Source organism: Haliotis cracherodii, unplaced genomic scaffold (assembly GCF_022045235.1).
Source record: "Haliotis cracherodii isolate W230 unplaced genomic scaffold, xgHalCrac1.p SCAF_5, whole genome shotgun sequence".
Lineage (NCBI taxonomy): Eukaryota > Metazoa > Mollusca > Gastropoda > Lepetellida > Haliotidae > Haliotis > Haliotis cracherodii.
Window position 1 is genome coordinate 8,360,048 of NW_027266308.1, and position 25,644 is coordinate 8,385,691.

A 25,644-nucleotide genomic window follows, 5' to 3' on the forward strand; every position below is an offset into this window, starting at 1 on the left:
CGTGCCGTCACACGGGTACATGTACTCATCAGTTTTCTATTGAACATAGAAATGGTTCTAACTATCTATTGTCAAAATAGCACGTTCTGAAGTAAAACTGTGCACATCATGTTACACGGTTAAAACTCAAACCGCACGGTTTATTTGTCATCGCGTTAAATGGAAACGCTAGCGTTGAAACATCAACTATGCAAGTCGGGACAGGGCTGAATAAGTGAACGCCCTCTATACAAATGGTTCACAATAGTACGCAGCGCGGGGTGATTCGAAATCCGGCTGCCTTCAGCGTTATAGTCAATGCAGGGTGACGTGACTACCTCGTTCTTGCGCGCTAAATGTAATTAAACGACACTGCTAGCTTACTGATTGCGTAGTCTTATCTATTTTGTCTATATTTTTTTCCATACAGGTTGTCTAACGTTCGTGGTGTACAACGTGTAGACCGTACAAGATGACTTTGATCCAGCTAGACGTACATTTTTTCCCCTACATTACCCGGCGTATATCGTGTTGACATAACCCGTCTCTATTGTGGTATGATGTACTTTCAACACACACCCTGTATTCATCAAATCAGGTCGCACGCTCTAGCGAGCGCTGGTTAAACGACGAGGCCACGTCAGTTGTCAAGCGCGCTCAATTCAAACTGGGCTGCTTGTCTATTTAGGGCAACACGCTATACACACAGCTCTATTCATAACCCTTTACTTTCGTTTTCTTATGAATTCTTTTCTCCCTTATAAACACACACCTTTCATTCCCCCTCACCTGTGACACGCTGTTGATGCATGAGTCATCCTATCCGATCACGTGACTTGGATCAACCAATCACCTTCCCTATTTTCCCTCAACCTCCCTCAACCAAAAGGGGGTTGCTGGCGACCCGTTCTATACTACTTATGTTATCTGTAAAACCCGTGAGGGCAAACGGCCCCTTCAGCTCCACTCCCCCATGCGGTTGATGCTACTTTAAATATTCTTCATGAATACTGTAAATCATGAAATGTGTCCCCAAATTAATGCGAGTGTAGACCGCTGGGCTAGGATGTGTCATGAAATTAATGCGATTAGTCCTGCATTTAAATTGTAAAAACTTACAGCAAACGAAAACACCAAGGCAATAAACTTGGCATTTCATGATGCGGTATGGCTGATTGAAAACTATTATATGCTATCTTCAAAAACTTAACTTTACTTGTTGATCTAAGTTCCATGAAGTCAATAAAGCTGTCAGCATGTCCGTCCATCTACCGTCCGTCCATCCGACCGCCGTCCAGATTCCGTTTCCGGAGCAGAACTCCTTACAGATTGAATATTTCTTGTTGAAACTTGCTATGCATATCAGTCTGGTGATGAACTGGTGTCTTTTGATGATTTGGGATATTTTTTAATATGTATTTCTTATTCTTGAACTCAAGTTGACCTTATACTGAAAATGAAACCAGTGCTCGTTTCCGGAGCCGAACTCCAAAACCGTTGAATATTTCTAGATTAAACTTGCTGTACAGATCAGTCTAGTGGTGAACTGGTGCCTTTTGATGATTATGTATATTTCTATATTTTTTAATATGTTTTAGTTTTGATTTCATGACAAGTTACACTAAAAATGAGGATAGTACTCGTTCCCGGAGCAGAACTCCAAAACATTGGGCTATTGCCAATCTTTATTTCATACTCAAGAGGCCACAGGCCTGTAGTACATAATACAATTCAGCATAATTAATCATTACAATAGAACATCAAATTGAAATAAATTATCTCCCTCTATCTTATTCTTAGTTCTAAATATAATGGACATCTGATAAGGAAGTGATACTCGTCTTCTATTTCATTTAAGTTACACATGTTACATTTTCTTTGTTCTCGTTGGGTATTTAAATATCTGCATGTTTCAATATGTAGATCACGCGACATGCAACGAAACCGTGCTAATGCTTTTTCTATATTTTGGTATGGTAATATCAACGAGATAGCATTCTCTATAAATGTAGGATTTAAAAAGTTTAAAATAAAAGTGTTTATTTGATAATGCTAATGAAACATTCCATAATTGTAAATGAATATCTTTTAGTCTTTGTTTCAGTGACTGGATAAACTAATAAGCTGTATTATTGACCCGTTGATCATACCAAACATTACCAAAACCAGATTCAAATAAAGGTTCTCTAACACCAGTTGCCCAGTTTCTTTTACCATTTGCATAAAAAACAATAACATATTATAAAACTTTTTATTAAATCTATACAAAGGCATATTTAAAATTCTTAACCACTATTTGATAACTTTAATATATGCAAAAATATACAGTGGATAGCGACCACAATCACCATAAACCACAACCCAGGGTGTATTAACTTTTACACCCAAATATTTCTTACAGACATACAAGTGAATCTTTTCTATAGTATCTACTTTTGAGAGTCCCCAAATCTCTGCACCATACAATAAAATTGGACTTATTTTTACATCAAAAATTTTGAAAAGTGTATTATAATCAAAGTTTAGACCACGTGCATTTCGTTGTATAGCAATGAATACATTTTGAGCTTGTATGGATGCTTGGCTTACATGATATGTCCATGAAAGACGGTTAGTAAAATACACTCCTAAATATATATAAAAAAATTGCTAATATATAATTGGTTACCTTTATAGTTCCCCTTTTCATATTTTGATAAATTACCGCCGTTTTTAAATACAACATTTTTTGTTTTATTTCTATTTATATTCAATTTCCATTATCACAATATTTTTTCTAACTCTTTAATTTGTGACTGTAGACCTTTAATAGTACTTGATAATAGTGTAATATCGTCTGCAAACAAAAGTAAAAACAATTGTATTTCTTCTGGGTGTAGTTGAATTCCATAGGAACAATTATTATATATTTGCATTGCAAATTCATTGATGAAAAACGAAAACAGGAACGGACTTAAGATACAACCCTGTCGTACTCCTAAAAGACTTGAAAATGTAGGAGAAATAACTTGGTTATTTCGAACACAGACTTTTATATTTTCATAAATGCTACATAACAATTTATTCATTTTAGAACTTATTCCATGAGTCTTAAAAAGATTCCAAAGTTTATTTCTTTGCACAGAGTCGAATGTTTTAGAAAAATCAACAAAAATTACATAAAACTTTCCACCCTTATTATTAAGGGTATCTTTGTATTAAACAATGTAATATCAATATGTTGTCCACGATACTATATATATCATTCTCTGAATCCAGCTTGTGACTCATCAATTTTGTTCATTGTACTAGCCCAATACACTAATCTTTTATTAATAATAAAAGTAAATATCTTGCTAAAAATGCTAAAAAGAGTTATACCCCTATAATTACCAGTGTTGTTTATATCCCCGCTCTTATGGAGAGGTACTATTATTCCCACCGACCATGAATTCGGAAAGGTTCCGTTTTCTAAAATGACATTAAATATTAGTTCAAGATATGGTACTAACAGGTCTGCTGAATGTTTGAAAAATTCAGGCATTAAATTATCAATGCCAGATGATTTATTGCACTTAAGTTGGATGCTTTCTTAATTTTCTTCTCTCGTAATTGGGGAATCAAGGATCAGCTACAATTTCATCAGTTTCGTTGTTGTTATCATCCTCATTTACATTATCATTACATTCCAGAAATGACACTTTCTCATTGAAAAATACCGAACAGCATTATTTTTTTCTTCGCTGAACTGAAGGTATCCAATGGCAATGAACCAAAACTGGGTAAAAGAAGCCAAGCTCAATTTCCGAATTGCACCAGACCGGGGCCCACTTGCACAAAGCGATCTTAGCGCTAAGACTATTGTAAGCCTATGTTAAAGTATGGGAGTTACGATCATCTTAGCGCTAAGATATATTATCTCCTGCTTGTGTATGGTGCCCCAAGAAGACATCATTGTGATGTACTTGATGTACTCCACTGTTTCCTGAATTGGTTGCACAATATTGATAATGTCTTCCATTAACTGCCCGACGAAGGAGGGCAGTTGAAAAGACCGAGGGCTTCTGCAAATGATAATGCCCTGGAAAATAGCGTTACCGTTATTATAGCTAAAATGGATGGAATTTGTTATCAAATAAAAAGAAACAACAATGTCGATTTTGAAACATTTACTGCAATCAACACGAATGTCACTGACCCACTTTTACAAATATGGAAACGTCATAGAACAAACCAGATGACGTCACTATTGAACGTTACGTCACCTATCCCTATCCTATGACGTCACCTAACAACGGGCGTGATAATGGCCCGTCGTCAAGTAATATGAGGGCATTATCAAGTTACATTGGCCCGCTCATTTCTGATAACATGCGGGCGTTTTTATGATAATTCTATCCATTTTAGCTATAAGATATGTTAGAATCGGGTAGCCTTGTGGTAAAAGCGTTCGATCGTCACGCCGCAGATCCGGGTTCGATTCCCCAAATGGGTGCAATGTTTGAAGCCCATTTCTGGTGTCCCTCGTCGCGATTTTGCTAGAATAACTGCGGCATAAAACCATACTCACTCACTTATATGATGCTTAGAGTAGAAGACTACTTCAGTTCAGGAAAAGTAATTAAAATTAAATTCATGATATCACTGTCATTAGTATACCTTTAGATTATTACCAAAAAATATGTTAAGTTATTATTTCGTATTTTACAAAGAGAGAGGTATGGAGTTTATGGAGATTAATTCTAACGTTGGTGTTGCTAATACAATTCTTAATTCCGTAGGTTATTACAACATGCAGAAATCTAAATTTAGTTTGTATTATTAAATTTGTATTAATAGATCTCTATTATTTTGAAATGGTATGAGGCATACAAGTGTGTTGTTTGAAATGGTTGGCGTTGTCAGATGTTCGATACACATAATCAATACACTGAAATAAACTAGTCAAGGTTTCACGTTTGTTCGCTTTTATCATTGAATGACACAATCAAACTCAGCCACATGTTTTATTAATAGAAAGTAGGGAACAATGGAGGACTCCAGTCCTCTCCTTGCCAACATCAATACAAAAATAAAATATTCATCGCAGCTTATTTGTCATATGTTGCGGGAACATATGATAAAAATCAAAATCGGATTACATGTTTGTCTCCGACGCGTCATACTGAAAAATATACTCCACATGTCTACCATAAAACCTTTTTAAAAAGCTTTACTAGAGTTCTTGAATGGTGTAAACTTTATCAAACAACTTCTGGGTAAGAGTCGTATGACGCTCTTTGGAAAGTTCGTACAAAAAGAAGGTTCGGAGAACCTCAAACGTTGTGAAATGTAGACGCCTAAGGCTGGATCTGCCGGAATACTGATTCCATCGGAGAGAATCGGATCTTGTAATTGTGCGTGGTGTGTTGGTGCCATATATAGCAGTCTCATCAACACTGCCAGACACTTGGTATTGGTTTGATTTCAGCCTTCCTGTCCACTCCGATGTGTCACTGAGACAGAAGACAACGGAGACGACAACGTTGAACCCTATGGCTGTGGGAAGTACAAACCCAAGTAGGTCCGACTCACAACCAGCCTTGAAGTATTTGGTCAAATAGAGTAGGCATTGGTGTTTGTATAGACAAGGGCCTTGCAGAAATAATGTAGACATTATTGCCTTTATAATCAGGGCCTTGTAGAATCCGGTCCAATAGTGTCGACATAGTTGCTTTTATAATCAGACGCCTTGTAAATTCAGGTCCAATAGTGTAGACATTGTTTCTTTTATAATCAAGGCCTTGTAGAATCCGGTCCAATAGTGTAGACATTATTGCCTTTATAATCAGGGCCTTGTAGAATCCGGTCCAATAGTGTAGACATTGTTGCTTTTATAATCAAGGCCTTGTAGAATCCGGTCCAATAGTGTAGACATTATTGCTTTTATAATCAGGGCCTTGTAGAATCCGGTGCAATAGTGAAGATATTGTTGCTTTTATAATCAGGGCCTTGTAGAATCCGGTCGAATAGTGTAGATATTGTTGCTTTTATAATCAAGGCCTTGTAGTATCCCATGCAATTGTGTCTACTAGACATTGTTGCTTGAATAATCAGTGACTTGTAGAATCCGGTGCAATAGTGTAGACATTGTTGCTTTTATAATTAGGGCCTTGTAGAATCCGGTCCAATAGTGTAGACATTGTTGCTTTTATAATCAGGGCCTTGTAGTATCCCGTATAATAGTGTAGACATTGTTGCTTTTATAATCAGGGCCTTGTAGTATCCCGTGCAATATTGTCTACTAGACATTGTTGCTTTTTTAATAAGGGCCTTGTAGCATCTAGTGCAATAGTGTAGACACTGTTGCTTTTATAATCAGGGCCTTATAGCATCCGGTCCAATAGTGTAGACATTGTTGCTTTTATGATCAGGGCCATGTAGTATCCCGTGCAATAGTGTCTACTAGACATTGTTGCTTTTATAATCATGGCCTTGTAGTATCCAATGCAACTGTGTAGACATTGTTGCTTTTATAATCATGGCCTTATAGCATCCGGTCCAATAGTGTAGACATTGTTGCTTTTATAATCAGATCCTTGTAGTATCCGGTAGAATAGTGTAGACATTGTTGCTTTTATAATCATGGCCTTGTAGTATCCGGTAGAATAGTGTAGATAGTGTTGCTTTTATAATCAGGGTCTGTAGCATCGGGTGCAATAGTGTAGATATTGTTGCTTTTATAATCATGGCCTTGTAGAATCCGGTGCAATAGTGTAGACATTTTTGCTTTTATAATCAGGGCCTTGTAGAATCTGGTACAATAGTGTAGCATTATTGCTTTTATAATTAGGGCCTTGTAGAATGCGGTCCAATAGTGTAGACATTGTTGCTTTTATAATCATGGCATTGTAGAATCCGGTCCAATAATGTTGACATTTTTGCTTTTATAATCAAGGCCTTGTAGAATCCGGTGCAATAGTGTAGACATTGTTGCTTTTATAATCAGGGCCTTGTAGAATCCGGTCCAATAGTGTCTATTAGACATTGCTGCTTTTATAATCATGGCCTTGTAGTATCCGATGCAATTGTGTTGTCATTAATGCTTTTATAATCAGGGCCTTGTAGTATCCGGTAGATGAGTGTAGATATTGTTGCTTTTTTAATCAGGGCCTTGTAGCATCCGGTGCCATAGTGTAGTCATTGTTGCTTTTGTAGTCAGAGCCTTGTAGTATCCCGTGCAATAGTGTCTACTAGGCATTGTTGCTTTTATAATCATGGCCTTGTAGTATCCGATGCAATTGTGTAGTCATTGTTGCTTTTATAATCAAGGCCTGATAACATCCGGTCCAATAGTGTAGACATTGTTTCTTTTATAATCAGGGCCTTGTAGAATCTGGTCTAATAGTGTAAACATTGTTGCTTTTATAATCATGGCCTTGTAGAATTCGGTCCAATCGTGTAGACATTTTTGCTTTTATAATCAGGGCCTTGTAGTATCCGGTAGAATAGTGTAGATATTGTTGCTTTTATAATCAGGGCCTTGTAGAATCCGGTCCAATAGTGTCTATTAGACATTGCTGCTTTTATAATCATGGCCTTGTAGTATCCGATGCAATTGTGTTGTCATTAATGCTTTTATAATCAGGGCCTTGTAGTATCCGGTAGATGAGTGTAGATATTGTTGCTTTTTTAATCAGGGCCTTGTAGCATCCGGTGCCATAGTGTAGTCATTGTTGCTTTTATAGTCAGAGCCTTGTAGTATCCCGTGCAATAGTGTCTACTAGGCATTGTTGCTTTTATAATCATGGCCTTGTAGTATCCGATGCAATTGTGTAGTCATTGTTGCTTTTATAATCAAGGCCTGATAACATCCGGTCCAATAGTGTAGACATTGTTTCTTTTATAATCAGGGCCTGGTAGAATCTGGTCCAATAGTGTAAACATTGTTGCTTTTATAATCATGGCCTTGTAGAATTCGGTCCGATCGTGTAGACATTTTTGCTTTTATAATCAGGGCCTTGTAGTATCCGGTAGAATAGTGTAGATATTGTTGCTTTTTTAATCAGGGCCTTGTAGCATCTGGTGCAATAGTTTAGACACTGTTGCTTTTATAATCAGGGCCTTGTAGAATCCGGTGCAATAGTGTAGATATTGTTGCTTTTTTAATCAAGGCCTTGTAGAATCCGGTGAAATAGTGTAGACATTGTTGATTTTATGATCAGGGCCTTGTAGTATCCGGTAGAATAGTGTAGATATTGTTGCGGTTATAATCAGGGTCTGTAGCATCGGGTGCCATAGTGTAGACATTGTTCCTTTTACAATCAGCATTGTTGCTGTTACTGTCAGGGAACGGAACGATGCCCTGCATTATTCGGTGTGATTGTATGTCTGTTTTACTCTCATTGCCAGAGCCTTGCAGTGCATGAACTCCATCCAGGCACATGTCATCTGGCAGTGTGTCTTCAACTTCTGCGAGGGCTTTCTTGTTAACGGCATCATCAACGTAGTCATCGTTGCCTTGGAAACGCGATATGCCCTACCCAGTAGCATGTCGGGCCTCATCTCCAGTAGCAACGACTTCGGCACATTCCTTGTCATCCTTCCCATCAGCTACTTCGGCGAACATCGGCACAAACCGAGATTAATGGCCATGGGGATCGTTGTTATGGCTCTTGGCAGTCTTCTCTTCGCCCTTCCCCACTTCATCGGAGGAGAATACGAGTACACTCTTTCCAGTAATACATCCATCTTTTAGTCGGCACGCTGTAACTCTCTTTGCAGAGTGATGTCCCTTTGACGGGCACGGATCCGCTGGTCGGCGGCTTGAAGTACAGATAAGCCCCACCACATCGTACATCGTACAACATCATGTGTGTCCTCCCACGTATAACTAACGCGCAAACACACACACACACACACACACACACACACACACACACACACACACACACACACACACACACACACACACACACACACACACACACACACACACACTTGCCACCTAAATGGATCGGGTGGTCAGGCTGAGTGATTGCATTTCATCATATCTCAACTGAGTGGGTCGATGCTCATATCAATCACTGGATTGTCTGGTCAAGACTCGATTAATTACAGACCGCCGTCATATTGCTTGAAGATTGCTGAGTGCGGCCTTAAACAACAAACAAACAAATAGCGAAGTCACTGAATCTACACGTTGTACTAAACACGGTATACGCCTTTAAACACTCGAGTTTAAATAGTAACGGTTGCGAATTGAACAAAATACGTTGTAAACTACGGTTCCAAACCGTTCGTGTGAATAGTCTGTTTCATCGCAATTGACCAGATGTTATTTGATTCAGATAACGGGATGACAAACGCGTCGACTAATCTTTGTCTGCTGAATTCGTCTCTCTCCGAATCCTGCTCTGAAACTACTAGCCAGTCAAAATCGTCCCCTCTCTACGCCCTGTTTCTGATTGGCCAAATGTTGCTAGGAGTGGGAGCGTGTCCCCTGTTTACTGTTGGTTTGACATACATTGATGAAAATACGACGACGAAGATGACATCCTTTTACACAGGTAAACCCATGTAAAATACCCGCGGCATGTAATATTCCCACTTATGTATCAGTGGACTCTTCTCAATGATGTCCATAGGATTCGGGAAATAGGAAACCACACTGAACAATTTTAAATTGTCAAAGCATCACTGAAACTACTGCATGCGTCCCATCATCCCCAGAGGATGCTAGGTCAGAACAGTTTTCTACAAATAGATATTGAATATTGATTGGTCACAATGTGTGATCTGGCTGGTTGTGTCACAATGTATGATCTGTCTGGTTGTATTATAGTGTGTGATCTGGCTGGTTGTGTTATAGTGTGTGATCTGGCTGGTTGTGTTATAGTGTGTGATCTGGCTGGTTGTGTCACAGTGTATGATCTGCCTGGTTGTGTTATAGTGTGTGATTTGGCTGGTTGTGTTATAGTGTGTGATCTGGCTGGTTGTGTCACAGTGTATGATCTGGCTGGTTGTGTTATAGTGTGTGATCTGGCTGGTTGTGTCACAGTGTGTGATCTGGCTGGTTGTGTCACAGTGTATGATCTGGCTGGTCGTGTCACAATGTGTGATCTGGCTGGTCGTGTCACAGTGTGTGGTCTGGCTGGTTGTGTCACAGTGTATGATCTGGCTGGTTGTGTCACAGTGTGTGATCTGGCTGGTTGTGTCACAGTGTGTGATCTGGCTGGTTGTGTCACAATATGTGATCTGGCTGGTCGTGTCACAGTGTGTGATCTGGCTGGTCGTGTCACAGTGTGTGATCTGGCTGGTTGTGTCACAGTGTATGATCTGGCTGGTTGTGTCACAGTGTGTGATCTGGCTGGTTGTGTCACAGTGTGTGATCTGGCTGGTTGTGTTACAGTGTGTGATCTGGCTGGTTGTGTCACAGTGTGTGATCTGGCTGGTTGTGTCACAGTGTATGATCTGGCTGGTTGTGTTATAGTGTATGATCTGGCTTGTTGTGTTATAGTGTGTGATCTGGCTGGTTGTGTCACAGTGTGTGATCTGTCTGGTTGTGTTATAGTGTGTGATCTGGCTGGTTGTGTCACAGTGTGTGATCTGGCTGGTTGTGTCACAGTGTGTGGTCTGGCTGGTTGTGTTACAGTGTGTGGTCTGTCTGGTTGTGTCACAGTGTGTGATCTGGCTGGTTGTGTCACAGTGTATGATCTGGCTGGTTGTGTTATAGTGTGTGATCTGGCTGGTTGTGTCACAATGTGTGATCTGTCTGGTTGTGTTATAGTGTGTGATCTGGCTGGTTGTGTCACAGTGTGTGATCTGGCTGGTTGTGTCACAGTGTGTGGTCTGGCTGGTTGTGTTACAGTGTGTGGTCTGGCTGGTTGTGTTACAGTGTGTGGTCTGTCTGGTTGTGTCACAGTGTGTGATCTGGCTGGTTGTGTCACAGTGTATGATCTGGCTGGTTGTGTTATAGTGTGTGATCTGGCTGGTTGTGTCACAGTGTGTGATCTGGCTGGTTGTGTCACAGTGTATGATCTCGATGCTTGTGTCACAGTGTATGATCTGGCTGGTTGTATTATAGTGTGTGATCTGGCTGGTTGTGTCACAGTGTGTGATCTGGCTGGTCGTGTCATAGTGTATGATCTGTCTGGTTGTGTCACAGTGTATGATCTGGCTGGTTGTGTCACAGTGTATGATCTGGCTGGTTGTATCATAGTGTGTGATCTGGCTGGTTGTGTCACAGTGTGTGATCTAGCTGGTTGTGTCACAGTGTGTGATCTGGCTGGTTGTGTCACAGTGTGTGATCTGGCTGGTTGTGTCACAATATGTGATCTGGCTGGTCGTGTCACAGTGTGTGATCTGGCTGGTCGTGTCACAGTGTGTGATCTGGCTGGTTGTGTCACAGTGTATGATCTGGCTGGTTGTGTCACAGTGTGTGATCTGGCTGGTTGTGTCAGAGTGTGTGATCTGGCTGGTTGTGTCACAGTGTGTGATCTGGCTGGTTGTGTTATAGTGTGTGATCTGTCTGGTTGTGTCACAGTGTGTGATCTGTCTGGTTGTGTCACAGTGTGTGGTCTGGCTGGTTGTGTTACAGTGTGTGGTCTGGCTGGTTGTGTTACAGTGTGTGGTCTGTCTGGTTGTGTCACAGTGTGTGATCTGGCTGGTTGTGTCATAGTGTGTGATCTGGCTGGTTGTGTCACAATGTTTGATCTGTCTGGTTGTGTCACAGTGTGTGATCTGGCTGGTCGTGTCATAGTGTATGATCTGTCTGGTTGTGTCAATGTGTGATCTGTCTGGTTGTGTTACAGTGTATGATCTGGCTGGTTGTGTCACAGTGTGTGATCTGGCTGGTTGTGTCACAGTGTATGATCTGGCTGGTTGTGTCAATGTGTGATCTGTCTGGTTGTGTTACAGTGTATGATCTGGCTGGTTGTGTCACAGTGTGTGATCTGTCTGGTTGTGTCACAGTGTATGATCTGGCTGGTCGTGTCACAATGTGTGATCTGGCTGGTCGTGTCACAGTGTGTGATATTGATGTATTCATCCATCCATGGAATGTATCGTCCAAGGAGATAGTAACTGTTTAGCTAAAATAGGTGCTTACTTTCAAGGGTGGACATTCTTCGCCGCTGCCGTTGGTGTCGCTGTTGGTTACGTGGTAGGTGGACAGACGCTTAGCATCTTTGTCGACATCAACACCGTGGACCCGAGCAGGTGAGTTGCAAACACCTCTTTATATACTCCAGTTCTATATCAACACAGTGTAACACGCCAGAAGCAGACACGCGTGTATCAGTTGGTGTCTGATGGTATGTGTGCAGCTCATGTTGTTATATTTTGTGGTCTAGAATGTTCAGATGTGATATTATTGAATGTCACCACATCATAAGATTCTATGCTTACACGTCATATGATTCAATGATTACATGTCACAAGATTCAATGATTACACGTCACATGATTCAATGATTACACGTCATATGATTCAATGATTACACGTCATATTATTGAATGTTTTCACGTCATATGATTCAATTATTACACGTTACGCGATTCAATGATTACGCGTCATATGATTCAGTGATTACACGTCACACGATTCAATGATTACACGCCATATGATTCAATGATTACACGTCATATCATTCAATGATTACACGTCATATGATTCAATGATCGCACGTCACACGATTCAGTGATTACACGTCATATCATTCAATGATTACACGTCATATGATTCAATGATTACACGTCACACGATTCAATGATTACACGTCACACGATTCATTGATTACAAGTCATATTATTGAATGTTTATACGTCATATGATTCAATGATTACACGTCATATGATTCAATGTTTACACGTCATATGATTCAATGTTTATACGTCATATAATTCAATGTTTACACGTCATATGATTCAATTTGTACACGTCATATGATTCAATGATTACACGTCACACGATTCAATGATTACACGTCATATGATTCAATGATTATGCGTCATATGATTCAATGTTTACACGTGTGTTTACACGTCATATGATTCAATGTTTACACGTGTTTACACGTCATATGATTCAATGATTACACGTCACACGATTCAATGATTACACGTCATATGATTCAATAATTATACGTCATATGATTCAATGTTTACACATGTGGTTAGACGTCATAAGTTTCAATGTTTATACGTCATATGATTCAATGTTTACACGTCATGTGATGCTCCCCCTCCGCTACCCCAGCATCCCTCTCACACCAGCTGACCCCCAGTGGGTGGGGGCGTGGTGGATCGGCGTCCTCGTCACATTCATCGCGTTCCTTCTCGTCTCCATTCCATTCCTTGGATACCCGAAAAAACTCCCGGGTGAGTAAAGCTGGTTGGTGCTGTTTGGTAGACAGTTTGGGAGATATATATGGAATATTTAACCCTGCCTTTTATTCTCAGGTCATACAGCAGAGTAAATGAAATTAAAATTGATTTTTAATTTTAATTTTGAAAACTACGTAAATGAGGATCAAATCAGGGTAAGTCGGAATACTTATCCTCGCAGGGGGCACGGATGGCCAAGTCGTCTGAGGCGCCGCGATTCGCTGCGCAGAGTTGCGTCCCCTGGACACGCCAGAAACCTATGATTGTGGGTTCGAATCCCGGTTCATCCCGATTATTATGTTTCTAGGTTTGTCACCACCATAGCTGTGCTCGTGGGTTTCACCGAAGTGGTAAACGTCTGAGAGCTGCACCACTTCGGGCTTTCCTCCTACATTAAGCTGACACGCCGTGATATGACTGGAATACTGTTAAAAGCGGCGTTAAACCCAACTCACTCACTCTATTAGAAACTGTAGTATTCTAGATTTGCATTGGTTGTATAATGTATTGGAGATATTTGTTTCATGGTCGGTACAATTTGTGACTCTTATACTTCGATGCATGCACACACAAAAAAAAACACAAAAAAAAACCAATTGTTAAATGTTGTAGTTTATACGTTATAATGTTCTTATGGAATTGTCATTTTTATTTGCATGAAAGACTTCTCGAGATGTTCTTGGTACAGTAAGTGTCCGAGTACAAACCCACCAAAACCGTTTGCAGGCTCTGTTTTAACTTCGGTACTATTATATTGCGAAAGTAAAACCAATCCATCATCAGGGAATATAAATGGCTATCATTGCTATACCGATAAATGGCTATACCGATATATCGGTATATGGTCTCTGGGTACAGCGCCGGCGCACAATAAGCAAGTCGCTCTCTTTCCACAGGCTATGCTGCATTGCAGCTGAAGCGGAAGTCAGAGGCACATACTGGCGGGGCGGAGGACGTAACAGCCACACCGGGCTTTGGGAAGAACATCAGAGACTTCCCCACAGCAGTGCTGCTTCTTGTATGTGAATGCTTCTGCTTGTTTGATAATAGATGCTTCTGCTCGTTTGATAATCAATGCTGACAAAATGGTTACAAACAACAACTACTCATTTATAAGTCGGAGATTGTTACCACTAGCTAAACCCAAAAACAACACATCAATAAAAACAGTTTTAAAAGTTTCAAATCTCCGAAGCTTGTCGAGGTTGACACGCGGGGGAGATTCTATTTATCATACCAAATCATTCTTTTAACTTTCTCAACAATGTCTTGGGTGTGTCATGAGTAAGTGAGTATGGTTGTACGCCGCTTTTAGCAATATTCCAGCAATATCATGGCGGTGGACACCAGAAACGGGCTTCACACATTGTACCCATTAAGGAATCGAACTCGAGTCTTCGACGTGACGAGCGAACACTTAAACCACTAGGCTACCCGACCGCCCCTGGGTGTGAAATGAACAGTTAATCAGTTTCTGTGGCAGAGAAATGGGTGATGTCTTTCGATTTTGACGCCATGGTTTCAATGTCATTGTTGGGATATCTCCGAGGACGGACATGTTATTTTTTCGGCAACTGCTTCCAAACGCAAATGGTTTTTTTCTGTGATCCGTACAATTTACTGGTTTTGCCACAACACTTAATCTTTTTAGCATGTCCAGCGAACTAAGTTTGTTTTGTTTTTTAAACCTGAGGACATTTTTTCCTGGTGTTTTTCTGTCAACAAATTGTTAAATGTCTCCTACCTGCATGCCTATATTATCGTGTGGTGTAGAACTGCCGTGTGATGATAATCCTTCGAGTCTGAATGGAAACCTATACATATATGAGATATACACATTTGAAACCTCTGATTTATCTACTTCAGCTGAAGAACCCGACCTATGTTCTGACGTGCTTGGGGGCAACAGTAGAAGCGATGATTGTGACAGGATTAGCAACATTTGGGGCCAAATTGCTGCAGCAGAAGTTCCACGCTGACATCACAACCGCGGGGCTCATTATGGGTGGGTGGTACACGGGACCATGTCAGACGTTGCCGGCTGATGGCAGGGGACTGAGAGTCCCGATATGTTCTCTGCCGATAACGTGACGGTGACGGGTGTGGGCGGGGGTTGAGACTGTCGTGCTGTGTGCTGGTATCATGACGGTGACGTGTGTGGGAGGGGGTTGAGACTGTCGCGTTGTCAGCAGGCGTCGTGACGGTGGCGGGTGTGGGAGGGGGTTGAGACTGTCGTGCTGTGTGCTGGTATCGTGACGGTGACGTGTGTGGGAGGGGGTTGAGACTGTCGCGTTGTCAGCAGGTGTCGTGACGGTGACGGGTATGGCTGGGGGTTTATACTGTCATGCTGTCTGCAGGTATCGTGACGGTGACGGGTGTGGGAGGGGGTTGGTAATGTCACGCTGTCTGCAGGTTTCGTGACGGTGACGGGTGTGGGCGGGGGGTTTATATTGTCACGCTGTCTGCAGGTTTCGTGACGGTGACGGGTGTGGGCGGGGGTTGAGACTGTCGTGCTGTGTGCTGGTATCATGACGGTGACGTGTGTGGGAGGGGGTTGAGACTGTCGCGTTGTCAGCAGGCGTCGTGACGGTGGCGGGTGTGGGAGGGGGTTGAGACTGTCGTGCTGTGTGCTGGTATCGTGACGGTGACGTGTGTGGGAGGGGGTTTATACTGTCATGCTGTGTGCTGGTATCATGACGGTGACGTGTGTGGGCGGGGGTTGAGACTGTCGTGCTGTCTGCCGATATCGTGACGGTGACGGGTGTGGGCGGGGGTTGAGACTGTCGTGCTGTGTGCTGGTATCATGACGGTGACGTGTGTGGAAGGGGGTTGAGACTGTCGCGTTGTCAGCAGGTGTCGTGACGGTGACGGGTGTGGGCGGGGGGTTTATATTGTCATGCTCTCTGCAGGTATCGTGACGGTGACGGGTGTGGGAGGGGGTTGGTACTGTCGTGCTGTGTGCTGGTATCATGACGGTGACGTGTGTGGGCGGGGGTTGATACTGTCGCGTTGTCAGCAGGCGTCGTGACGGTGGCGGGTATGGCTGGGGGTTCAGACTGTCGTGCTGTGTGCTGGTATCATGACGGTGACGGGTGTGGGCGGGGGTTGAGACTGTCGCGTTGTGTGCTGGTATCGTGACGGTGACGGGTGTTGGCGGGGGTTGATACTGTCACGTTGTGTGCTGGTATAGTGACGGTGATGGGTGTGGGTGGGGGTTGAGACTGTCGTGCTGTGTGCCGATATCGTGACGGTGACGGGTGTGGGCGGGGATTGAGACTGTCACTTTGTCAGCAGGCGTCGTGACGGTGGCGGGTGTGGCTGGGGGTTTATATTGTCATGCTCTCTGCCGATATCGTGACGGTGACGTGTGTGGGAGGGAGTTGATATTGTCACGCTGTGTGCTGGTATAGTGACGGTGATGGGTGTGGGAGGGGGTTGGTACTGTCACGCTGTGTGCTGGTATCGTGACGGTGGCGGGTATGGGCGGGGGTTGATACTGTCACGTTGTGTGCTGGTATCGTGACGGTGACGGGTGTGGGAGGGGGTTGGTACTGTCACGCTATCTGCGGTTATCGTGACGGTGACGGGTGTGGTTAGGGGTTGGTACTGTCACGCTGTCTGCAGGTTTCGTGACGGTGACGGGTGTTGGAGGGGGTTGGTACTGTCACGCTGTCTGCAGGTATCGTGACGGTGACGTGTGTGGGTGTGGGTTGATACTGTCACGCTGTGTGCTGGTATAGTGGCGATGATGGGTGTGGGAGAGGGTTGGTACTGTCATGCTGTCTGCAGGTGTCGTGACGGTGGCGGGTGTGGGTGGGGGTTGATACTGTAACGCTGTGTGCTGGTATAGTGACGGTGACGGGTGTTGGCGGGGGTTGATACTGTAACGCTGTGTGCTGGTATCGTGACGGTGATGGGTGTGGGAGGGGGTTGGTACTGTCATGCTCTCTGCAGGTATCGTGACGGTGACGGGTGTGGGTGTGGGTGTGGGTGTGGGTTGATACTGTCACGTTGTGTGCTGGTATCGTGACGGAGACGGGTGTGGGCCGGGGTTGATACTGTCACGTTGTTGTCTGCAGGTATGTCACGTAGACGAGTGTGGGCGGGGTTGATACTATCACGTTGTGTGCTGGTATCGTGACGGAGACGGGTGTGGGCCGGGGTTGATACTGTCACGTTGTCTGCAGGTATGTCACGTAGACGAGTGTGGGCGGGGTTGATACTGTCACGTTGTTGTCTGCAGGTATCGTGACGTAGACGGGTGTGGGCGGGGTTGATACTGTCACGTTGTTGTCTGCAGGTATCGTGACGTAGACGGGTGTGGGCGGGGTTGATACTGTCACGTTGTTGTCTGCAGGTATCGTGACGTAGACGGGTGTGGGCAGGGGTTTGATACTGTCACGTTGTTGTCTGCAGGTATCGTGACGGTGCCAGGTGCTGGCGGGGGGATGATCCTGGGCGGGTACCTCGTGAAACGCTTGGATCTAAAATGTCGGGGTATTTTGCGCCTGTGTGCCGCGTTCGCCGCTGTGAGTCTCCTGTTGGCTCCTTCCTTCCTGGCATGGTGTGAAGATGCTCCTCTCTCCGGCATCACCACGTCGTACCAGGCCGGCATGTAAGTATCCCATCTTATCTATATCGTGTCTATATAGATCTCGCTTAAATACAGAAACTAGTGATCATTATAACAGTGAATTAAAATCAGCCAATCTGTTTTGTGTCTCCCAAACGTTGACTTTATGTGTCTCCCAAACGTTGTCTGTTTTGTGTCTCTCAAACGTTGACTGTTTTGTGTCTCTCAAACGTTGTCTGTTTTGTGTCTCTCAAACGTTGACTGTTTTGTGTCTCCCAAACGTTGTCTGTTTTGTGTCTCTCAAACGTTGACTGTTTTGTGTCTCTCAAACGTTGACTGTTTTGTGTCTCTCAAACGTTGACTGTTTTGTGTCTCTCAAACGTTGTCTGTTTTGTGTCTCTCAAACGTTGTCTGTTTTGTGTCTCTCAAACGTTGACTGTTTTGTGTCTCCCAAACGTTGACTTTATGTGTCTCCCAAACGTTGTCTGTTTTGTGTCTCTCAAACGTTGACTGTTTTGTGTCTCTCAAACGTTGACTGTTTTGTGTCTCCCAAACGTTGTCTGTTTGGTGTCTCCCAAACGTTGTCTGTTTGGTGTGCTCACAGACGTTGACTGTTTTGTGTCTCCCAAACGTTGACTGTTTTGTGTCTCCCAAACGTTGTCTGTTTGGTGTCTCACAGACGTTGTCTGTTTTGTGTCTCACAGACTTTGACTGTTTTGTGTCTCACAGACGTTGACTGCTTTGTGTCTCCAAGACGTTGATTGTTTGGTTTTTGTTTGTGTTTTTTTAACACCGCACTCAGTTATATTCCAGCTATATGACGGCGGTCTGTAAATAATCTAATCTGGACCAGACAATCCAGTGATTGACATCATGAGCATCGATCCACGCAATTGGGATACGATGACATGCAGTCAGCGAGCCTGACCAACCGATCCCGTTAGTCGCCTCTTACGACAAGCATAGTCGCCTTTTACGACAAGTATGGGTTGCTGAAGACCTATTCTACCCCGGATCTTCACGGCTTGACTTCTTTGTGTACCCCCGACGTTGACTGTTTTGTGCTTCCACGTTTGTTTGTTGTGTCTCCATGGTGATGGTTGTTCTATATAATCTTCAGAGATATCCCAGCTGGGGGTCTGACGTCAGACTGCAACTCTGGGTGTGGGTGTACTACCGCTGGGTTCGAACCGTTATGTGTCAACTCCACCATCGTATATTTCTCGCCATGCCACGCGGGGTGTACCTCATATACAACGCTGAATGGAACAAAGGTAATATACAAAAGTAGACTAGAAAACTGTTTCGGAAAAAAATCGTTTGTAATTTCAACTTGCACATAAGTTCCAAGACATTTAGGGGCGGTCGGGTAGCCTAGTGGTTAAAGTGTTCGCTCGTCACGCCGAAGACCCGGGTTCGATTCCCGACATGGGCACAATGTGTGAAGCCCATTTCTGGTGTCTCCCGTCGTGATATTGCTGGAATATTGCTTAAACCGGCGTAAAACCATACTCAGTCGGTCCAAGACATTTTAAATGCAATATGGTATATATCATATATGGACTCATACTGATGTCCAAAACGTTCTTTATTGGGTAACATGGACTTGAGTGCGGTGAGTGTATGTGAGTGCGGTGAGTGTATGTGAGTGCGGTGAGTGTATGTGAGTGCGTTTAAAATAATCGCTGCTTTGAACAGTATTCCAGTTATATCACGGCGTGTCTGCTTAATGTGGGAGGAAAGAATGGTGTTGACGAATCTAGAAACATAATCGGAGCGAATCGGGATTCGAACCCACAAACATAGACTATTGGCGTGCCCAAGGGAGGCAACTCTGCACAGCGAATTGCGGCGCCTTAAACGAGAGGCCACCGAGCCCAAGCATGCAAGAGAAGTTTAAGCCAAGCATCACAATGGACAATAAGCCGAATAGCTGTAGACCCATCTCTCATGATGACCCTTACTAGTATACTCAAATTAAGTATTCAAACAAGTATTGAGGATCAAAATGAAATTGAAAGTAATGCACGAATAGCTGTCTATTAACTGATATTGGCTTTGTATGCAATGTTTCAGATTTATGAGAACTGTTCTTGTTTTGACAAGAAACTACCCAGTCACCCTACCCTGAACGGTTCCCAGGCCACCCGGGATGCTGTGACCATGCAGTGGGTTCGACCAGGGACATGCGCAGAGAGTTGTTTTTGGCTCTACGTGTTCTCGGTGTTGTTTTTCTTCATCATGTTGTTCACCTTCTCCATGATGGCGCCCACGGTCTCCGCGCTTTTCAGGTGAGCTATGCTCAGGTGAGCTTTGTACAGGTGAGCTATGTACAGGTGAGCTATGTACAGGTGAGCTATGTGCAGGTGGGCTATGTGCAGGTGAGCTATGTTCAGGTGAGCCAAGTTTAGGTGAGCTATGTACAGGTGCGCTATTACAGGTGAGCTATGTACAATTGAGATATGTTTAGGTGAGCTATGTTCAGGTGAGCTATGTTCAGATGAGCTATGTACAAGTGAGCTATGTACACAAGACTTGCATGCCGTGACTGACGTCTGTTCTGATTAAACTTGTTTGTTGCTTGTCTTTATGCAATTTGTCAATTTGTCAATTAATAACCCACTCTCTGCTACTAAGGGGCACGGATGGCCCAGTCGTCTAAGGCGCAGCGCAGAGTTACGTCCCTTGGGCACGCCAGAAATCTATGATTGTGGGTTCGAATCCCGATTCTCCCCGATTATGTTTCTAGGTTTGTCAGCACCATACCCGTGCTCGTGGGTTTCACCGAAGTGGTAAACGTCTGTGACCTGCATCACTTCGGGCTATCCTCCCACATTAAGCTGACACACCGCGATATAACAGGAATCCTGTTAAAAGCGGCGTTTAAGCCAACTCACTCATTCTGCTGCTCGGGCATACGCATACTCTCACTAACCCCTGGCGGTTACATTAACCCTAATGGTCCAAACCATTCTACGTCACGTCAAAAACCCACTTTCCCGACGCAAGGGATTAGAACCTGGACTTTTGTAGTCAGTTAACTCCCTTGCCTCGGGAAGATGCATGACGTTCACCATTGGTGTAACCCGCCGTCATACGGCTGCACTGATGCAAACAGACACCCTCAGGAGCACTCACTCGGGCAATGGACCCGTGAAGATCCGGGGTAGAATAGGTCTTCAGCAACCCATGATTGCCGTAAGAGGCGATTATGCTTGTCGGAAGAGGCGACTAACGGGATCGGGTGGTCAGGCTCGCTGACTTGGTTGATGCATGTCATCGTATCCCAATTGCGTAGATCGATGCTCATGATGTCACTCCCTGGATTGTCTGGTCCAGACTCGATTATGTACAGACCGCCGTCATGTAGCGGGAATATTGCTGAGTGCGGCGTTAAACAACAAACAAACAAACATTTGGGCAATGGTCCCGACAAGACGCGCGTAGAGATACAGGGTAGTCATAGTGCGTGATTGAGTATGGTTTTACGCCGCTTGTAGCAATATTCCAGCATTATCACAGCAGGGGACACCAGAAATGGGCTTCACAAATTGTACCCATGTCGGGAATCGAACCCGGGTCCTCGACGTGACGACGAGGTAGCTATTGGCTGAAAGCCTGTGCTATACCCTGTCCCGTGACGTCACTATTTGGGGTTACATCACGGCGTGTCAGCTTAATGTGGGAGGAAAGCCCGAAGTGATGCAGGTCTCAGACGTTTACCACTTCGGTGAAACCCACGAGCACGGGTATGGTGCTGACAAACCTAGAAACATAATCGGGGCGAACTGGGATTCGAACCCACAATCATAGGTTTCTGGCGTGCCCAAGGGACGCAACTCTACACAGCGAATCGCAGCGCCTTAGACGACTGGGCCACCCGTGCCCCCGTCACAAACATGAAGTTTCCTCTATTTGGACGATTACCATTTTTGACGTTCCTTGATATGTCATTGCCATTCGTGTTCTTCTGAAAGAAATAATATCTACACACATGCAGATGATTTCTTCCACATTCAGGTGTGTACCTCACAAGCAGCGTTCACTTGGCCTGGGGCTCCAACTACTGATAGCGCGGCTAATAGGTAAGGGTATATCGACTGATGTCCCCCATTGAATAGTGGCGGGCCCGGGGGTCGGTGGTAGGGTGGTAGTGTTTTTAGGTTGGCCCTCCCACTACTCCTCCTTCAACTAAAGGACCCGTGAAGATTCCGGGGTAGAATAGGTCTTCAGCAACTCATGTTTGCCGTAAAAGGCGACTATGCTTGTCGTAAAAGGCGACTAACGGGGTCGGGTGGTCAGGCTCGCTGACTTGGTTGATGCATGTCATCGATCCCAGTTGCGTGGATCGATGCTCATGATATTAATCACTGGATTGTCTGGCCCGGACTCGATTATTTACAGACCGCCGTCATATAGCTGGAATATTGCTGAGTGCGGCGTTAAACAACAAACCAACCAACCTTGAACTAAAGGTTTACAATTCAAAATGAGACACACAGGGTTTTACCTTGACCTACAAAAGTAGGGGTCTAAAGTATCCAGTAATTTTCAGTGGTCCTTTAATGAAATATGAGAATCATGTAAAGTGCTGACATAGTGGTGTGTACTTTACTGTAGGATTTGATCATTACTTTACTAACATGACCTTTATATCTCTTGTCAAGAATTGTCGTAAGAGGCGATCAACGGGATCGGGTGGTCAGGCTCGCTGACTTGGTTGATGAATGTCATCGTATCCCAATTGCGTGGACCGATGCTCATGATGTCAATCACTCTGCCACCCCTGCCACTCTAAGAATATAACTGTCCCCTCTTTTATACACCCTGCATGTGGGACACCCACCCACCCCCCACCCACCCCCCACCCCCACCCCTGAAAATGCGCCGCTCCACCACCACCCACCAATCATATGTTAAAGGGATCCGCCTCTGCCAACGATGCATGTTTTCATCTTTCTGTGAACACCTGATATCGTCCCTATTTCATAGTGATTCATAACCACATGCTCAGAATATAATCATAATCGTATTAGGCACATCAGAGATTTCTGATGATGATGGAAAGTGTTTTTTTGTGGCTTTTATTCTAAAAGCAATAGCATGTTCTTTTCTTTTAGCAAAGACACCACTCTTGTATGGAGGCCGAGAGGGGACACCCTTTCTCGCTCTATCGCTTTCTCGCGGTAAAGTAATATCCCCTCTTGACCACTATAGGGGTCGTATGTGTTATCGTTTTCAACTGGGAGATAATGTTGAAATTTCCTCACTATTTACTTAAACATAATTCAACTGTACAGACGTAGGTGATTTTTAAACAATTAATTAAATGCAAAAAGATGCTGAGTAAACTTAATTAATTGCATAGAGGAAATGCCAACCTGAATATAAAAACAAACAACTATCTATTTCCAAATCAAGGTTATTGAGAACAATGTGTCATTCAAACACTAGAAATGACATAATGGACGTCCGGTGGCGAGGATTTCTACTCAGTCGTGTCAAACGAGTACGGTGGCCCATAAGGGACATGGAGTCTGTTTTTCCATATTTTGATGTTTCACTTACTTTTATCGTAACCTTTAGCAAATTAACACAATTTGTCTTACAAATATGTGATAAATCATGTATAAAAACAACTGAAAACATGGAAAATGTACTTTCAAGTAGCTATTGAGTCGCTGAAATGTGAAGCGAAAATGTCAATAACTAAATTGGAAATGTCAAAATCCAAAACGAAAATGTCAAAAACTAAATTGGAAATGTCAAAAAACAAAACGAAAATGTCAAAAACCAAAACGCACATGTCAAAAACTAAAATGAAACAACAGAAAACTATTTCCACCGCGGTGATAATATTTCAACCACGGTGTAAATAGTTTTCACCGCGGTGGAAATAGCTTTCTGTATTTTCATTTTAGTTTTTGACATTTTCGCTTTTGTTATAGACATTTTCATTTTAGTTTTTGACATTTTTGTTTCCCTTTTCTGCGATTCAATATCTTCTTTACACATGATTTATCACAAATCGTGTTAATTTGCAAAAGGTAAAGACAAAAGTAAGTGAAATATCAAAATATGGAAAAACAGACTCCATGTCCCTTATGGGCCACCGTAAACGAGGCATCAGTGAGTCACCACTAGACGACGCCATCCATACAACACATGCAATCAAAGGCCGACACGACTCAGCGGGTATGGATAGGCTTTATCACACTTGTACTCAGATCTACACCTTTTGCCTTCTCGTTTGCCTTCCATTGTGTTGACACCAACTCCGATAACAAAATACACACTGATATAATCTAAGTGTTGTTTTAGGGAAACACTATTGTGTTTTAGGAGTGAGTGAGTGAGTGAGTCTGGTTTAACGCCGCTTTTAACAGTATTCCAGTCATATCGCGGCGTGTCAGCTTTATGTGGGAGGAAAGCCCGAAGTGATGCAGGTCTCAGACGTTTACCACTTCGGTGAAACCCACGAGCACGGGTATGGTGCTGACAAACCTAGAAACATAATCGGGACGAACCGGGATTCGAACCCACAATCATAGGTTTCTGGCGTGCCTAAGGGACGCAATTCTGCACAGCGAATCGCGGCGTCTTAGACGACTGGGCCAGTGTTTTAGGAAGTCCTCTAGTCAGCAGTACTAATGAGCGGTGCTATTTGGTGTTTGTTTTGATTACTGGGCCTGGGGAGGGGTGGGGGGTGTCACACTTTAGTATTTAGATATGATTGTCATGCCTCGCCACACGCTGACGAAGTGATAGTCCCATAAAACTCCTAAATATGTCCATAAATCCATCAATTACGTTTTACGCAAAAATCCGTGGGTTGTTTTAAAATCCAATTCGTTTGTACAGTTAATTTATGTTTAAGTAGATAGAGAAAATTTCAACACACACATGCGACCCCTATAGTGGTCAAGATGGGATATGACAATTCCGCGAGAAAGCGGCAGAGCGAGAAAGCGAGAAGGCGGTGTCCCCTCTCGACCACCATACTCTTGAATAAATAAACGGTAAATATAAATGGTCCATATACTTCACCGAGTAAATGTTGTGTTGTCTGTTCCAGTAATAGAAACATACTCCAGATTCCTTGTTCTAGGCGCAGTGTTGTTGTGTGATCTATACTACTCAAAGAAGATAAGGATCACAAAATTCTTTTACATTACTTTAGTTAATATGTCTTAGTATAGCAGATTCTTAATAATTATTTATTATCGTAGTATAATTGTAACCTGTTCCGCCAGGTACCACCCCGGGGCCAGTGTTGCTGGGAGCTATCCTGGACAGTACCTGTGAGGTGTGGCAGCAGTCGTGTGGGGAGAGGGGGTCGTGCTGGGTGTACAGCAACAACGCCATGGCCTACCGGCTGCTGGGCTGGTGGTTGGGGCTTAAGGCCCTCAGCATCATATTCTATGGGCTCGCATCTAAAGTGTACAAAGCACCACTTGATGAAATAATAGGATAAAAAAAATATTGTGTGCGCGGTTTTTGTCATGTCATATTATTACACAGTTGCCTCGGGAGGGAGACTAATTACAGTCTATACCCAAAGAAAGGATATCGTCAAAATAATGAGAAATAAGATATATCAATATATAGTGAAAATTATTAAATCAACATAAGTGAGTGAGTGAGTTTGGTTCAACGCCGCTTTGAACAGTATTTCAGTTATATTGTTATAGAAGTCCAATATAAACAGTAATTGTAATCAGAGTACATTTAGAAAACCTTGTCCATCAT

General features: G+C 43.3%; 1 protein-coding gene across 1 annotated transcript; it reads left to right on the forward strand.

Moving 5' to 3' along the window:
- The first annotated feature begins 4,539 nt into the window (after positions 1-4,539).
- Positions 4,540-25,369, forward strand: LOC139442385 (solute carrier organic anion transporter family member 4C1-like). Its single transcript, XM_071223188.1, has 13 exons — positions 4,540-4,575; positions 5,429-5,517; positions 8,350-8,675; positions 9,288-9,506; positions 12,054-12,156; positions 13,195-13,316; positions 14,219-14,340; positions 15,189-15,327; positions 17,739-17,937; positions 19,016-19,169; positions 19,972-20,186; positions 21,916-21,980; positions 25,149-25,369. Exons 1-13 carry the CDS (start codon positions 4,540-4,542, stop codon positions 25,367-25,369), a joined length of 2,010 nt encoding a protein of 669 aa, XP_071079289.1.
- The last annotated feature ends 275 nt before the right edge of the window (positions 25,370-25,644 follow it).

Bases quoted from the DNA above. Each gene is read 5' to 3' on its own strand.
- LOC139442385 (XM_071223188.1), top strand. From the start codon at position 4,540: ATGCTTAGAGTAGAAGACTACTTCAGTTCAGGAAAA. The intron at 8,676-9,287 runs GTAATACATCCA...TATTTGATTCAG, and splicing joins ATACGAGTACACTCTTTCCA to ATAACGGGATGACAAACGCG. The intron at 15,328-17,738 runs GTGGGTGGTACA...TGTTGTCTGCAG, and splicing joins AACCGCGGGGCTCATTATGG to GTATCGTGACGGTGCCAGGT.